Source organism: Coccinella septempunctata, chromosome 4 (genome assembly GCF_907165205.1).
Source record: "Coccinella septempunctata chromosome 4, icCocSept1.1, whole genome shotgun sequence".
NCBI lineage: Eukaryota > Metazoa > Arthropoda > Insecta > Coleoptera > Coccinellidae > Coccinella > Coccinella septempunctata.
Window position 1 is genome coordinate 25,984,688 of NC_058192.1, and position 17,928 is coordinate 26,002,615.

General features: G+C 35.3%; 1 protein-coding gene across 3 annotated transcripts in view; it reads left to right on the top strand.

The window, feature by feature from the left end:
* LOC123312256 (E3 ubiquitin-protein ligase MIB2) overlaps positions 1-17,928 on the top strand; it is a 28,798-nt gene that overhangs the window by 5,677 nt on the left and 5,193 nt on the right. For all 3 annotated transcript variants that reach the window (XM_044896590.1, XM_044896593.1, XM_044896591.1), the window contains 8 exons: positions 172-357; positions 409-557; positions 1,342-1,557; positions 7,605-7,779; positions 10,377-10,666; positions 16,696-16,876; positions 17,057-17,368; positions 17,426-17,864. In XM_044896590.1, the coding sequence (XP_044752525.1) occupies positions 172-357; positions 409-557; positions 1,342-1,557; positions 7,605-7,779; positions 10,377-10,666; positions 16,696-16,876; positions 17,057-17,368; positions 17,426-17,864 (1,948 nt within the window). The remainder of the gene's footprint in view (positions 1-171; positions 358-408; positions 558-1,341; positions 1,558-7,604; positions 7,780-10,376; positions 10,667-16,695; positions 16,877-17,056; positions 17,369-17,425; positions 17,865-17,928) is intronic.

Genomic DNA, 17,928 nt, shown 5'->3' on the forward strand with positions numbered 1-17,928 from the left:
GATAACCATACTGTTACCAGTGGTTGAATCAGACTTCAACATGGTTATTGCAAAAATATGCTTTATCGGGTGGCATTTTGATGACACGCTTTGTATTGACCAGCTTTATTTTCTGTTAAGAAAGACCCAGTCAGAGCTTATTGAATTTTTTATCATTGCTGATAATTTCAGGAAAAATTGGCAAAGTTTTAGACATTAGAGGATGGGACAACGAAAGCAGCAGATCCGTAGCAAATGTAACATGGTTCTCTGGTTCTACAAACGTTTATAGGTTAGGACAGAAGGGTAATTGTGACATCAAATTTGTTGAGCCAACCAGTGGAGGTTTTTATTATCCAGAACATTTACCAGTATTAGGTAAGAATCGCTTATTGAGTATCATATAGAATTTTACTTAGAGATTTTCAGGCCAAAGTGTTGAACATCCACTTGTACAACCTCAAAGAATTGGTCCACCACCATTCGGAGTTGGGGATAAAGTACAGGTGAATGTATCAGTTGAACAGCTGAAGCAGATGCAACAAGGTCATGGAGGTTGGAATCCTAGAATGTCAGAGGTGAGTCATTAGAATTTATAATGAAAAAAAAATTATGCAGTTATTTTCAAAAGTGTCATTATTCTTTCTCGTGAATGTAGTCGTTGTAGAATATACAGGGTGGTCCAGATCGTAACCAAGAAATTTTAACCACGTATTCTACATCAAAAATAAGACCTAGTTTGTCATATAAACATATGTCAAGAAATGTTTGCTTTCCGAGATACGGGGTGTTAAAATTATAGAAAAAAAAAATGTTTTCTATTAATAACTTTCACTGCTTGAAATATTTTTATGAAATTTGAGACAAAGGTTTTGAGCGTCAAGGAGCACTTTTTGCATAATATCATTTCATTTCTATTCTACCAGTGGCGTCCGTACTGCAGCGAGACTGAATATTTTCAGATAAAAAAATGATTATTTTATTATTATTATTTTTGATGTAGAATAAATACGTGGTTACAATTTCTTGGTTACGATCTGGACCACCCTGTCCAGTATACATGAGTTGGTTGCTGTTATCAAATTATTTTGTCAATAGAGCTATAAATTTTTATTTTTCCTGAATCAGACAAAACCTAAATTTGAAGAATTTTTATGGAGAGTATAACAATCAGAAATTATTATTGAGTTACTGTGATATTGATTATTGTCAGAACATACAGGACAGTCAATAAAAGTCTAATAACTTCCTACCTATTTACTATCATAACAATTGGTTTATTCTTAATATAGTATTGAGATTTCTACTTTAATACGATCTGTCAAATTCATACCCAAACTATTTCTCTGTTTTTTTTTTCAGTATATTTCCAAAATTGGTACAGTACACAGGGTGACAGACAAAGGGGATATAAGAGTGCAGTATGAAGGGTGCAATAATAGATGGACTTTCAATCCAGCAACTTTATCAAAAGTTAATTTGTTTACAGCTGGTGATATTGTTAGTGTTATTAACGATATGGAGAAAGTCAGACAGCTCCAGAAAGGTCATGGTGAATGGATTGATATAATGCAAAATGTGAGTTGTGGATGGTGTAATGATCACCAATACATGGGGATTCACATTTTCAGTCGAACTAACTAATCTACTTCACCCGAGGTTGCGCAACATATTTTTATTTCGAATTATTGTAAATATTTGTGACTCAACAATGCTTGATCCATAGATTAGGGCCAGTTTCACCAAACGGTGATTAACTCCGCTTAACTATAACTGAGATTAAAATGCAAACACTGTTTCTTATCTTTACATCTCCTTCGTCTTTGAAGTGAAGTGAAGAGGGTAAAGAAACCACAAAACACGGTGACACTCCATTTTAACTTAACCCATAATAACCTAGTGTTACACATATCTAACGCAAATTTCACTGGCAAATCTACAGTAGAATCCGATTATTATGACGCCGGCTATATTGACCAATCGCTTATTATGACGCAATTGCAGTGATAAGTTTGGTTTCATTCAAAACTCCTTACAACAGGGTACGGATTTAATGACTTCGCTTATAATGACATGTCGCTTACAATGACATGATTTCAGATACAACAACATTATTTGTAGAAAATTTATCCGGTTATAGTGACATCTCGATCGTTTTCTCAAGCCACCCCACCCCTTTTCATGCGACGAGGTTTGATACGATACGAGATATATCAGATTTTTTTGTAAAAACGAAAAAGTTCTTCATATTTAGCTGATAATTTTAAATTTTTTCAATAAAGGAAACATGTAATTTGTCGTTTTTCTCTCAAATTGAATCCATAAAAAATATCATCAATTTTGCTTTTTGTGACTTCCGGTTATTATGACGTGTTTTTCATTTCCCCTCAATGTCATTATAAGCGGATTCTACTGTATTTTATTTTTCAGTTACTCTGACTATTAGCGTTACATATATGTAACACCATATTTCTCAAAAACCATATATTTTTTAAACAAAAATTGAGTTGTTTTTGTCACTCCATGAAGGGTGTTTATTCAATTAGAATAGTATTTTTCTGAAAAAATTGAAACTCAGGTTATTAAGGGTAAAGTTAAGATGCGTTATCGACATAAATCGGAGAGTTTCTTTACTTAATGCCAGTTACTTCTAATCTCGCTTTATACTCTTGGTGAAATTGACCCTTAGTGCCCATTCACAATTAACGTAAGCCTTAATTCGAAGGCAATTCCAACGTAAACCCCAAAGTTGAAGTATAGGGTTTTACATGCAAGTGTTCATAATACGAAACATAATTTTTGCGTTTACGGACGTCGTAACTCAAACGTAACTTTCGAAATCTAGTGGAATTTTTAGGGTATTTGAACAGAGTTGGCCAACATATATCTAGTGATATATTATCATGACAAATATCATGATATATATCTGATATTTATTTGATTGATAAATATCATGATTTATATTATTTACTAATTTTACGAAATAATTACCGGAGGAAAAAATCCTCGATAATTTACGTAAAACTAAGACGTGTCAACAGTGCGTTCCGATGTTTAAGCTCGTTTAGAAAGAATTTTTTCAAGTTTTGGACTGATCTCGTACTACTAATTTCGTAAGCACCGAGTGGGAGAGGTAAGATGGAAAATCAGCTGATTTAGAGGTTCGGGAATTATCTGTTTCTTCGAAAACCGCCGCCCATCCGTGTCCGCGAATGCGAAACGAAAGACGAATAACCGGACCATAGGCGCGTACTACTCTCGACTCGGAAAACATATAGAAAATACGAGAAAAAAGCTTCAGATCTTCGAGATTTTTCAACAGGAGTTTCAACGAAGCCAGCTTCACCTGGGGCCTGTTACCGTTTCTTATCACTCGAGTCGATAAGGTCCATTTACGCACATCAGCCAAGGGAGATCAGCACATCAGCTGGCATTAACCTAACCTATGTATCTAACTTCAGTCATCAGCTGACCCAGATTTGTACTTTTATATTTCAGTTAGACCTAAAACTGCAATAATATCAACTTCGAATCTTTCTTATTTTCACTGCCCAACAATTTTTCCCCATGCCAGTTATGTATAGTAAGTTCTAAATGAGGATATTTCAACATTACTACATTGAGAGGTTATGGTCAGTTTCGCAAACAATTTAATTGACTTAGTTTATGAAGGAAGATATAGAAACATCTTGAGTAAGTAAAGGGTTTATGCACTCTCAGGTGGGAGTTTTCAGGTATCTATCTAAGAAAAATCGGTCCAAGGAAAATCTATCTAAGGAAAATTATTCAACGTTATCATATATTCTGTATCCTGAAATCTAAAATGCATTGATGTTGAAAATCACAGCTCATGGAATATTTAAACTGTAATGTTCTAATATTCCAAATTAATTAATGATTAACACTATTGTCGTATTTTTGCTCCCAGTCGATCTCTCATATCAATGCTGCAGTCGGTTAATTTATTTTCCCTTATTCATAATAGTATGGCGAAACGAATAATAACCTAAGTTTAATGAAGGAAAAGACTCTTTTCATACCAAGGATTATAGATCATGTTTTATAATCCCTGTGATTTCATTATTGATTCTCATATTACGATGACGCTCATATTCCTCCTGTTTTTCAAGTTCAGAATGACCGTCCAAGAAAATTGGTGTATAGAGGGATGTATCAGAACGTACTCATAAAAAAATTTGTTTCATTCTGACAGCCCTAGAACTCTAACTCCAATGATCAAAATGAACCGATATTCTGTTTTTTTTTTCTATTCAGAATGATTCAAAGATTCCTTCTGTTCGAAATGATAGGTCGAGGAAATTGGTGGTTTGAGTACCTAGAGGGATGACTTAAATATCCTTACATAATTTTTTTGTTCATACTACAGCTTCGAAGATCAAAATGAACTATTCATTCTACGATGAGGCGCCTATTCCTCATTTTTCAAGTTCAGAATGTTCGGCCAAGAAAATTGGTGGATAGAGGAATGTATCGGAATGTACTCAGAAAAAATTTCATTCTGACAGCCCTAGAACGCCACCTCCAACGATCAAATGAACCGATTTTTTCTATTCAGAATGTTTTAAGGAATCCTTCTCCAGAAGATATATCATTTCAAAACATCCTGCCAAGGAAATTGATCGCTAAAGTACATAGAGGGATAAAATATCCTAACATTTTTTTTTTCGTTCATACTACAACTTCGAGGATCAAAATGAACTATTCAGCCCTGGAACGTCCACCCCCAACGATCAAATGAACCAATTTTTTTTCCATTCAGAATGTTTTAAGGATTCCTTCTCCAAAAGGATGACTAAAATATCCCTAACATAATTTTTTGTTCATACTACAGCTCCGTAGACCAAAATGAACTATTCAGTCTACAATGAAGCGCCTACATTTTTCAAGTTCAGTATGGCCGGCCAAGAAAATTGGTGCATAGGGGAATGTATCAGAATGTACTCAGAAATAAATTTTGTTTCATTCTGACAGCCCTAGAATGCCACCCCCAACGATCAAATGAACCGAGTTTTTTTAATTCAGAATATTTTAAGGATTCCTTCTCTAGAAGATAAATCAGTCCAAAACATCCCGCCAAGGAAGTTGATGGCTAAAGTACATAGAGGGATGACTAAAATATCCCTAACATAATTTTTTTGTTCATTTTACAGCTCCGATTATAAAAATGAACTATTCATTCTACGAGAAGCGCCTATTCCTCATTTTTCAAGTTCAGAATGACCAGCCAAGAAAATTGGTGGATAGAGGAATGTATCAGAATGTACTCAAAAAATTTTTTCTTTCATTCTGACAGCCCTAGAACGCCGCCGCCAACGATCAAATGAACCGATTTTTTTCTATTCAGAATGTTTTAAGGATTCCTTCTCCAGAAGGATAACATAATTTTTTGTTCACACTACAGCTCCGACAATCAAAATGAACTATTCTGTCTACGATGAAGCGCATATATTCGTCAAGTTATAATAATAATAATAATATTCAAAATAATAAGTTCAAAATGGCCGGCCGAGAAAATTGGTGATAAAGGAATGTATCACAATATACTCAGAAAAACCCCCTCCAACGATGAAAATGAACCGATATTCTCTTTACGATGGAGCGCATGCTCCTCTTTTTTTCAAAAATTCAAAATGGCCATCCAAGAAAATTGATTGAATGGGTGCATTGGCCATTTTAAATTTTCAAAACAAAAAAGAGGAACATACTCTCGATCGTAGAATGTTATTATAGAAAGAAATATGAATTTTTCTGAGTAAATCTGATACATTCCTCATCAATTTTGTTGGCCAGCTGTTTTACACATTCGAAAAAATATGAGGAACATGCTTTCCATCGTCTACGGAATAGTGGTGGTTCATTTTAATCGTTGGAGCTGGGACTCTAGTGCTTTCCGTATGAAAAAAATTATATTAGGATACTTATTCATTCCTCTATTTACCCTATCCATCTATTTTTCTGACCGTCTATTTTGAACTGATATTTCTCTCGGAATAGAAATCCGTTAGATATTCTGAATAGAAAAAGAAAACGTATGAAATTGTAGATAATAAACCCTAATTTATAATCCTTGGTAAGAAGTCACTCGATCTCTCCTTGCGTATAGCTTATCATTCGCTTCGGCATTCTATTCTAAATAAGGGAAAAAATTAACAGACTGCAGCATTGATATCAGACATACGATATTGATCGTGATGGAATAGTCGTTCTTGAAACTGGACTGCCGGGGGTAAACATCACTACAGTGTATAAATCGGGTTGATTTGATTGATTGATCTTATTTTCGCTTATGGCAACTATGATTGCTGGATCTACCGGAGGAAAAAGGAAAGCCCGTTTTTTGTTTCCTTGACTTTTTTTTAAAATAAATCGTTAGATGAACCTTGTCCTGGTAATAACGAACACAACAAAAATGGTTATTTTCCTATCAAGTGCGGAAAGTGATACTTGCCCGCAAGGCACTACTGTTGCCCGAACGATGCGAAGCATATTTTTTCTACAAGCGCTTGAAATATATAAATACAGTAGAATCCGCTTATAATGACATTGAGGGGAAATGAAAAACACGTCATAATAACCGGAAGTCACAAAAAGCAAAATTGATGATATTTTTTATGGATTCAATTTGAGAGAAAAACGACAAATTATATGTTTCCTTTATTGAAAAAATTTAAAATTATCAGCTAAATATGAAGAACTTTTTCGTTTTTACAAAAAAATCTGATATATCTCGTATCGTATCAAACCTCGTCGCATGAAAAGGGGTGGGGTGGCTTGAGAAAACGATCGAGATGTCACTATAACCGGATAAATTTTCTACAAATAATGTTGTTGTATCTGAAATCATGTCATTGTAAGCGACATGTCATTATAAGCGAAGTCATTAAATCCGAACCCTGTTGTAAGGAGTTTTGAATGAAACCAAACTTAACACTGCAATTGCGTCATAATAAGCGATTGGTCAATATAGCCGGCGTCATAATAATCGGATTCTACTGTATATCAATTTTACGATACACATCAAATTTGATTTGATTAATTTATATATAATGACAGACGTAATTCTGCATGCCGTTACCATGCCGTTTCTCATCGTTGTCGCATTTGCGTGCGCGAAAAAAATGAGTTATTTCTCGTATAAACGTATATTTTAATTAAAATTGGCATTCAGATTGAGAGAATTTTTGAGATTTCAATACAACTAAGTTTGTAAAGTTACGTATGAGTTGCGTTTGAGCTACGGTTACGTGACATTTGAGTTACGATGCCCCTAAACGTGAAAATATGTTTGGCATTGTGAACACTTTTACCTGAAATCCTATACTTCAATTTAGCGTTTTACGAAATTGGAATTATGGCTCACGTTGATTGTGAAAGGACACTTAAGAAATTGTCGTTTTTGTTTAATATTGGACCGAATTCTTATATTGTCCTTGTTTCACAAAATATTCAAACATACCTTTCATTTCGTTATCCGTGAACTAAGTCGAATTCCAGTGCTAACAAGAATGCTATTCTGTATAAGAACTCGCTCCGCTTGTCTTGTCCATTTCATGTATCACATATAATTTTTAAGGTAGAAAGATTGATTAAAAATATTTTCCTAGACTTTGGGGAAACTTGGAAAAGTACTTAAAGTATATTCTGATGGAGATCTTAGAGTTCAGTTGGAAGGACATGCTTGGACTTTGAATCCGCAGTGCGTGAGAATCGTACCTGGCAGTGCTGCAGAACTAGCGAATACGATGCATGCATCGCAGAATCAAAGGCAAGAACCATCAAGTGAGTTGATCTTTGACTTTAATTTTCAGAAACTTTTGAGAGTAAATGATGTCGTACCCCTCGGGAACAAGCACTTCATTACTTGCTAGCTGTGCCTGCCCGTTTCGCCGGACTAAATTTCTTTATTTTATTTACTCCTTTCAAGATGGCTGTTGAATGGAGAGTTGAAAAATGAAATGAAGTCTAAAACCTCCTTCGAATGCCCTCTTTCCAACTTTCAAAATCCCTTGAAATTCGGTTCTGATAATACGGAGATTGGGAGATTACCCTTTCAGGCAGACAGAAAGAAAGACAAAAATTTTAAAAGGGGGAAAGACTACCAGAATGTGGGGTGTTGCCAGAACACTTGAACGATAAGTAGAAGTTACGAATATCACAATAGTTTCCACTTTCGTCGAACAGATGGCAGCACTTAACGAACGTCTTTTTCCAATGGAGGACTTCCCTACATGTTGGCCAACCTAGAAAAAGGTCTAAAAGGTCTACCAACGGGGAATGATGGCTTTCTAACGAAACCTACTTCATTCTTTCCGCAATGATCAAATATATTTATGAAATTCTACCGAGCTTTCTAGAGTTTACTGTTAAAGAACAAAAAAAGATTTTCATAACCTCGATTGCTGATTGGTTGAAATTTATGTTGGTATTACTACATCTTGTGACAATTGACATACATATTTCATTGGAAAATGTCATTTTTACTGATATATATAATATCAATATTAACCCATAATAACCTAGTGTTACACATATGTAACGCAAATTTCACTGGCAAATCTATTTTATTTCTCAGTAACTGTAGCTATTAGCGTTACATATGTGTAACACCATTTTTCTCAAACAAAAACTATACAATTTTCAAACAGAAATTGAGTTGTTTTTGTTTTGTACACTCTATAAAGAATATTTATTCAATTAGAATAGTGATCATAACTCAGGTTATTAAGGGTTAATATTGTCAATGTGCTGTATAGCTTACAAAATAAAAGAAAACAAGAATGCGTTCAAGCAAAGATTGTGCACATAACCAAAACTTTGCCATTAACCTAACAGATTACTTTTTCCTTCTTGACATTTGCCAACGAAACATGTCAATTGTCACAAGAAGTAGTAACACCAACAGCAATAATGCCTAAAATCGAAGAAGAGTTAGGCACCGGACGTCGAAGGGGCATAAATGAAGATCAATATCGGTGTCTAAGGCCATTAGAGACCGATTTGCGACAACTCGATCTTTGGCTGATGAGTGGTTAGGAGAACAAGGCCATCCTGTATCCGTCCGAACGATTTACCGCCGTATAAGGCCATCATGTGTTACCTTTTACGGTTGAGCATCGCGGGCAACGATTACAGTGGTGCAGAGAACGACAACATTCGAATGTGGAATGGTCGTCAGGTCGTCTTTTCTGATGAATCTCGATTCTTCTTGGGTGCACATGATGGCCGAAGAAGGGTAGGACGCGTCGGGGAGAAAGACGTGAACCTCATTTTGATATTGAGCGTCATATACACCGGACAGTAGGCGTTATGGTATGGGGTGCTATTGTACATGGAAGTAGGTCACCTTTAGTCTTTATTCGAGGTAACATGACAACGCTACGTTACCTCAAAAAATAGTGGAGCCATATGTTCTCCCTTATCTTAACCGGCTCGAGAAACCAATATTTCAGTAAGATAATGCTCGACCTCATGTTGCCAGAGTTAGTTTAAGCTTTTTTGAAGCGTCCCATATGAATCTTTTGCCATGGCCGCCCAGATCCCATAGAGCATGTTTAGGACATCATGGGCGGAAGGCTTGGAAATTTACCCCAGCCCCCACGGACTGTGGCGGCTCTGAGACATGAAATACAGGTAGATTGAGATAGTATCCCTCAAGAAGAAATAGACCATCTTCTTGCATCAATGCCAAGACGTGTTGGGGAGTGTATAGATAACCGCGATGGACAAATTATTAGCAAATTTTATAAAAAAAGAATGTAAACCCCCCGTTTTTTTTCTCCAAATTCTAATCATTTACTTCTTGCTGTACTATCTATGTTTTACCAAAAAAAAATTAAAATTCAAACAGCTCCTTCTGGGTGTTGCAGTTTCTTTGTCAGTAAGTATACATGCATCATATCCCATTATAAGCGGAATCAAATGCTCTATATCTTTCATATCAATCATAGAACGAAATTGACCACTCTGTACATTTTTCCACATTTGATTTTATTATTGAGGAAAAGCTCTCCGTTTCCTCTTCATTTGACATGCTTATATTTCATAAATATGTTATGTCTAATTACTTTTCGGAAATTAGTAATTAAAGGCTATTCTATTTGAAATAATAATCTAGTTTTCGATGCCAAAGTACTAAAGATCCTGAAATATATCAGCATTTTTGTAGGTGATGTATTCCGACGCAAAAAAATTGGGTTAATGTTATTTTTTCTATTTATTCATATATCATAACATATCGGCGATCAGTATCGTGATTCCGTATATACTTGACATCAATAAATGAATCGTATGGATTTTATGAATTAATCAATTATTCCAAAGGATATATTCAAGAAATTTAAATACCCCTTACGTAAGTATTCACGTCTAAATTGCAGTGCAGTGGCACCCTGGTGGAGATGGGGATAATCAATCAAATGGTACAGCCGATCGTTTAGTCAGAGCAGCCGCCCAAGGAAACATGGAAACATGTAAAAGATTGTTGGACGACCTTCCAAGATCTATGGTTGACATTAGGAGTGGGGGAAAAACTGCTCTGCAAGTGGCGGCTCATCAGGGACATTTGGCTGTCGTAAAAATGTTTTTGGCCGCCGGTGCTTCAGTTAATTCCAGTGATAATGATGGCGACACTTGTTTGCACTATGCTGCTTTTGGAAACCAACCAGAGGTAGGTTCTAGCGATTAATTTTATCAGTTTCACCTTTGGATGAAGGAAAGGTTTCAGGGTGTTAGCATATATGAAGTTTTGATGAAACCTTTCCTTCTCAATTGAAACTCGCGAAATTGCAATATGGATAGATCTTGTACCTAATCACAACTTTAAATAGCACCTGCGAACGTTATGTCAGCAATAACTACAAGATTCTGCCACAGTAGAGAGTAATTGAATGCATCCTAGATTGATCAGGTTGTGCGTACGTAACATAGAAATAACTTCCTGTGTAAGATATTTCCATATATCTGGTTTTCAATGGCTTTCGGCTATTTCAAGATTACTATTAACAAACGCCAGCTCTTGCGGAGCTTATAGGCGCTTGTTGTGGGCCTCCCTTACATTTTGAAAAAGCAATTTTTCAGAAAAAAAAATCACGAAATCCTTCATGGAGGACGTAGATTCAGAATCTAAAAAAATTTCTATGTGTAAGTCTAATCTGAATTAATTTCGCTAATTATTTACAAATTCGAACGTTTCTGTACCCCCTCTCCCTTGCTTAATCGAGCAATAGGCTATTCCAGCAATCTGAGAATTTCAGTAAATGCTAACATGCAATTTTCACTCTGAGAGTTAGGAAAACGAATTGAGTTGGGCCTCTTTTCCCGTCGTACGGCGCTGAGGTGCATTTCTTCACCGTAGCGACTACTGTATAGAAAAAAGGGGCAATAAATTCGTCCCATTTGGGTCGAGGAAGGTGTTGTGTTGTTCAGACTAGGTCAAATGAGAACTAAACCATAGTCAGCATCTGCTCTTTCTCGACGGAATGGTATTCTTCTTGATACTTTGAGTTATGGGTGTTGGCTAGTTAGGGTGTTATGTTTTTGAGTTAAAACTTTTCTGAAAAATTGTTTAGGCACACAGTTCGCAGTTGCATTTATCGATATGAAATTTCGCACGTTGGTGCTCATCTGAAGCTTGATGAAACCTATTGATTTTGGTCAGAATCGATTCAGAATTTTTTCGGGCACCTCTTTAAAATTGTTTTGTCCGTAAATTATGGGGATTTTTCGAAAGAATTACAGATGAAGGTATTAGTCTTGTAGCCGGATCTCAGACTATTATTATGTCATACTGAAATTTTATCGCATCATGATGAGGTGTTGAGTAGGAAAGGTATTATTTCAAAAATTCATGTAAAGTCCTCAAAAATTAAAGTGGATATTCTAGAGAAAACTTACCTTTATCCATTGAATCGCATTTCCAGTATTGCTGTATAGTGCATCCCAAATTCGCTGTCTCCTAAGGGTATTTCTGCAACCGTTGGAGATATAAAATTTTAAGTCAGGAGTTTATAGGCTATTCCTTCATGACAACTTCAAAGGTGGTTTCAGTTTTTTGATATATGTTGAATTTTGAAAGTTAGAGGGTCATTCTTGAATTATTTCCTTTTCGGGAATGCTGTGTATCTCGAGAACCTCTTATTAAATTTTCTAGATGAAAACTGTCTTTGATAGACATTTTTACGAAGAATTCATTGGCCTACACTAGAAATTTTTGTGGGTTATCGTTTTCGATTTATAACTCGAACTTTCAGTTCTTTTAATATTTTTTTTTCACCATTAAATTGCATTTTTCTTTCTGATTGGAATAATAAATTACTTGGTATCTAAAAATAGTTTTGATGATTGATATTTGGAATGTTTCACAAGTGGAAATACTTTGAAATATTCTGGAACAAATGGGATTACTGACTTCTGTCAATGTGATAATTTTCATAATTGTCGAAGTACCTCTGATTCATAAATAAATCTACTTTAAAGTATAGAATTAAAATTTTAATTATCAAAACTATTTTTAAATACCAAGTGTTATATAATATTTATATCAGAAAAAAAAAATTTAATGGTGAAATAAAATATAGGGTGTCCCATTAAAAAAAAACCATAAGTTTGAGTTATAGCTAGAAAATGCTAGCTTAGAAAAATTTCTAGTGTACGACAATGAATTCTACATAAAAATATGTATCACAAACAGTTTTCGTCTTGAAAATATCATAAGAGGTTCTCGAGACACAAAGTATCCCCGAAAAAGCATTAATTTCAGAATGACCATGTAATTTTCAAAGTTTAACATATATGAAAAAACTGAAAGCTGCTTTGAAGTTGTCATGAATAAGTAGTCCATAAAGTTCTAACATAAAATTTCATATCTCCAACGGTTGCAGAACGCCCCTTAGGAGACAGGGAATTTCGGATGCACTGCACATACCATGTAGAGTTTGCGTATCACACACACGCCAAATTTGGCCCTTATGACACTTACTGGATAAATAAAAAAAATTACAGAAAACCCGTTTCTTGTAGGTGTATGATAAGATGTCTAAAACTCTGGTGTATTCACTGATTCGATTTTGTTTTTAATTTCGTGGGGATATGGGATCAGTTTAGTTTTTCCCACTGTAGGTAGCGCTGTTTAGAATTTGACAGAGCATTGTCAATTGATATTTGAAAATAATTTGAATACTTTACTACAACTTACGAATATGTTGTATTTATAAGCGATTATTGGTGTGTGAAAATGTATTAGTTTCGAGAAAGGGATGTAGAACATTCATTTATTCAACATGTCGTTCAGTAAGTTCAGTTTTCTGTATGGACAATCAAGAACTACAGCTAAGAATTCGGTGTTGTTGGAATTTGAGGCAGAACAAAATCAGATGAACGAACATTCGGGACGGATATTGCTAAGTTTTATGGCAACTTCAGCAATATTTCGAAGAAACTGTATTGGAAATACGTAATGAGAATTGTGAACATGTATTGAGAGTCAGAAATGGATAAATCTATTCGAGTCTGTTCTTCAAATATTCTGTATGAGTAGATGCAGTGAAAGTTCCCTTTCCGTCAACTGTGTTTGATTAAAATCATATTGAATTACCCCCCTCACGAATGCAATTTGTCAAACGGAAATTATTTTGTAGAAGAATAGTAAATACTCCTTCGAACCCTTATTCGATAGTGTTGAAATATTAACAGATTTGTTTTTACAAAGAAAATTAAACTGTAAATCACAAATAATCCTTAAGAGCTGACAAAATGGACCAGTTCATATTTTGCACTCCTTGATCGATATTCAATATATCAACGCAAAACAAAATAAAACGAGAGATCATTGGACTTCCTTTGGTAGAACAAGGATAGAACGAAGCAAATGACATGGTGGCGCCGCCACGGAACTGATCCCATATCCCCGATTTTCTGAAATGTTGATGCTTGCAAAAAGTGACAAGTGCACACACCAGTGTTTTAGACATCTTAGTGTGTGATATTCAATCGGAAAATTCTCCCCTCTGTGGAAACTCATTACTCCATTATCCAATGGAGTAATGATCCAGACACATTACACGATTATTTAATTGTCCCAGACAGAGATGGAAACTAGCAGTCAGAAAAAATAACAAATGTTATAAGAACTTTTTCTTGCAAGAAAAAGTACGGTGAAACAGAAAGAATTCTAAAAACATTTGATCTATGAATATCTATATGGCCTTTACTACTACAATTGGTTGGAACTTTAAAATAATATTTTTTAATTTATCATTTAAACACCAGTCTTGATTTTTTGAAAAAATCTTTACCATTTTCAATTCTGCCATTATATGTATAGTATTATAATAATTTGATTTTGATTTGAAAGAATCAATCTGCAGCCTCTCCAGACCGAAATTGTATTGAACATGTAACGGCTTAGTTGACCTGCAGACCTTACAACAGCTCGCCAATAATTTGACGGACATTCCGTAAAACATTTCTCAAAATTTAATTCCCAACCTCATTGACATAATGCCGAATAGAGCAGAAGAAGAAGAGCTTGGGGAAGCCCCACTCGCCCCAACCTTGATTTTAAGGTGCTTGTAACAGCCTGCAGACACCACCAGGTGGAATTTTCATTTTGTTAATTTCTCTACCATGTTGTCGCTCTAAAGTAGTCCTGCATACTAATGTCCCTTCAGGCGGTTTAACCGTATGTAGGCACCTAACTTTATATATCAGAATAGTTTTATTATTTCCCTTTATATGTTACAGTGGCGGCTCGTGATCTAGTTCCCTAAGGGGCTACTTTTAGAATAATAATAAAAATATGAAATTTCAAAACCAGTTTACCGCAAAATTTGATGCAATTTATAATTCTTTCTAAAACATACCTGTTCTTATCTACTTGCTCGTTGTGCTTAATAATATTATGCCGGTAAGCTGAATCTAATTGAGCAGCGATATTAGTCGTACCCAGAAAAGCCAATTCTATCGAACAATTTACATGCTTGGCAGATAGCTCATGTTTCTTAATTTTTTCATTAAGGTGCTTCAAATCCTGCCCTTGCCTATACGTTGTCACTTCCAGCGAAGTTGAATAATAAGCAAGGAAAGCAAAACAACGCATTCACAGTAACACAGCCACATATTCACTTGTCTTTCTCATACACTCGTCTTGAGAATCATCTTGTGTAAGAAGTTTCTGGAGTTTTATCTGCCTAGGTTAAATTTAAATCGGGAGTCGGTCTACCCAGCAGTTAAATACGGCTTTTTTCCGCCAGCGAATGCCTCGCGAAATCAGTTTTTAAAATATTTTGAACACTTGTCCGCCATGATTTCAAAACGTAAACAAATACGAACACACTTTAGGTTGCTAGTGTTTGTCTATGCTAGGTTGTCTATGCGCTAGCAGCTAGACTGAAGCGGAAAGGGGCGACTTTTATCGTAGCCCTTTTACTCGTTAAAACTTCGTATCTGACCGACACGAAGAGTTGCGGGTGGAGCCGAATGACTGTCCGAATGCAAGAATTCGCGGCTATACGGTTCATCGCCCATGCAGGGACGGACTGCTAGATTATGATTGAAATAAACAAAACTGAAGCAGTCGCATGGAAGTTATACATTAACAAATTATATAAATAACTGTGGAATGTAATATTTTCATTAGAAATCGTATGGGAAGGTAAATAACATAAAATTATTGATTTCTTGTCTGGGGGGTCTGTAGCCCTATAGACCTCACAGACCAGCCGCCACTGATATATTATGACGTGGACGCAAATTACGCCCGTTTGCACCAATACCCCTTAAAACGAGTACTTAACTAAGTGTCGTTTAAAGTTAATGGACGCTTAATTTTATTCCCAGTTGCACGACTGTGGCTTAACAGAATCTTAAGTAAGGGGACCTTAAGTTTTTGTAGCTAGTGATATTTCTGTTTTTAATTTTGGTGCAACTTCATCCTAATCCAATAAAGCCATTTCATTGGTTGCACGGTTGCCGATGATCATTGTCATTTCATTAACCTAACCTTATTCTCCTGTCTGTGAGTTTCAAGTAAATTATTATATCAAAAAGTAACAACTTCTTGCTGTTGAACTAGCTTCAATATTGATAATGATAATGATTGTCAAATAAAAGGTACCTAAGTTTATATAAGTACAACACTTTCTTTGTAAGGTCTTGTGTGAATTTGTTTTACTAATGTTGAAGAGGAACGTGAAGAAAATGTCCTTATTGCCCTTGTTAGTACGAATACGATGAATGATTGCCAAGCAAGTGGTAATTTACTAAGGGCACTCAACTTCTCAACAGAAGAATCATCATAAAATCATACTATAGTGTGATTTGTGATACCAAATTGAAAATTAAAAAAGACTGATGGCATTACAATAAAGGAAAAAGAAAAGGCTTGGTATTCAGTAATGAATTCATTCAATTTTCAAAATCCATCACAAAAAGTTCTGCAGCCAGTTCAACAAATTATTTTAGGTTAGAATCCCGCCCTCAAATACCTGAGTGGTCATTACAGGAGCGCTTAAATTTAAGGCTAGCTTTAGCCATTTCAATGTAACTTAACAGTTGGTGCAACGTAATTTAAGCTGAGGGTTCATTTTAAGGGACACTTAACACTAAGTGCGTTTGGTACAAACGGGTCTTATCCATTTAAATTTTTGAGCAGTACTTAAAATAAATTTTTGGAGTTGTAAAAATTATTGCTTTTGTCAGGTTTTAGAATTACTCATAAACGGTGGATCCAACCTTAATGCTTCCAATAAAAGTGGCTGCACAGCTCTACACATAGCAGCACACAAACAGCCAGCCAGGTGTGTTCAAATACTTCTTTCTGCTGGAGCAGATCCCAACTGCAGAGATTTATATGGTGATACTGCCCTTCATGATGCAATAGGTAAGGCATCGAGTTCAGATAAGTATTTGATGAGAATGTTTTGAGGGTTAGTATTTTCGAAATGAAATATTAAAAATATTTGTGAGATTGAAAAATCACGGAACTGAAATTTTCCTACTGATAAGTAATTGAACAAAGCTGTGCGCTATTAAAATTTTTTTACTAGTGTATTTCTTGTAGGTAAAGATAGTCTTCAGGTTATTGACTTACTCTGTGCTGCTCCTGATATGGATTTCACTTTAAAAAACAAACGTGGGTTCAATGTCTTGCATCATGCTGCTCTCAAAGGAAAAACTTATGCTACTACAAAATTACTAACTCAAGCTAGGCAGTTGGTAGATATAAAAAAAGACGACGGTTTTTCTGCTCTTCACCTTGCTGCTCTGAATGGCCACAAAGAAGTAGTTGATACATTAATTAGAGTGGGCCAGGCAGAAATAGATCTAAGAAACAATAGGAATCAGTCTGCCCTCCTTTTAGCAGTTAGTCAGGGTATTTATTTTTTTCTGGATTATTAGTAATAACATTTTTAAGTATGGTTTTTTTCAGGCCATTGTGGGGTTGTGGAATTGCTGATAAAATTGAAAGCTAATATTAATGCCAAGGACGAAGATGGGGATACTGCTCTACATCTTGTCTTAATTAAAAAAGCACATTTGAATGCAGAAATAAGGAGAGAGAATTGTCCCGAAATATATGCAATATATGAGCAAATCAGTCATGTGACTGAGTTCAGGTTAGCTATAGCCCTGGCCTGTTTCTTGATTCAAAAGGGAATAGATTTAGATATGTTAAACAATAAAGGTGAATGTGCCTTACATCTTCTTCAAGAATCTAATCTCCAAGAACTTCTCAAAAGCTATAAGCCAAATATTGATAATAACCACTTGCATAACTCACAAACTAGTCCAGATAGTTTGGATCTTGAAAATTTGACTTTGAGGGAATCCAGGCATCCCACAGACGGTTATAACTTGACTGAAAATAGGTAGGATACTTTTTTCTGCACTTTTTATTTTTCTCCATTCAACATGACGGGATTTGAGAAATCG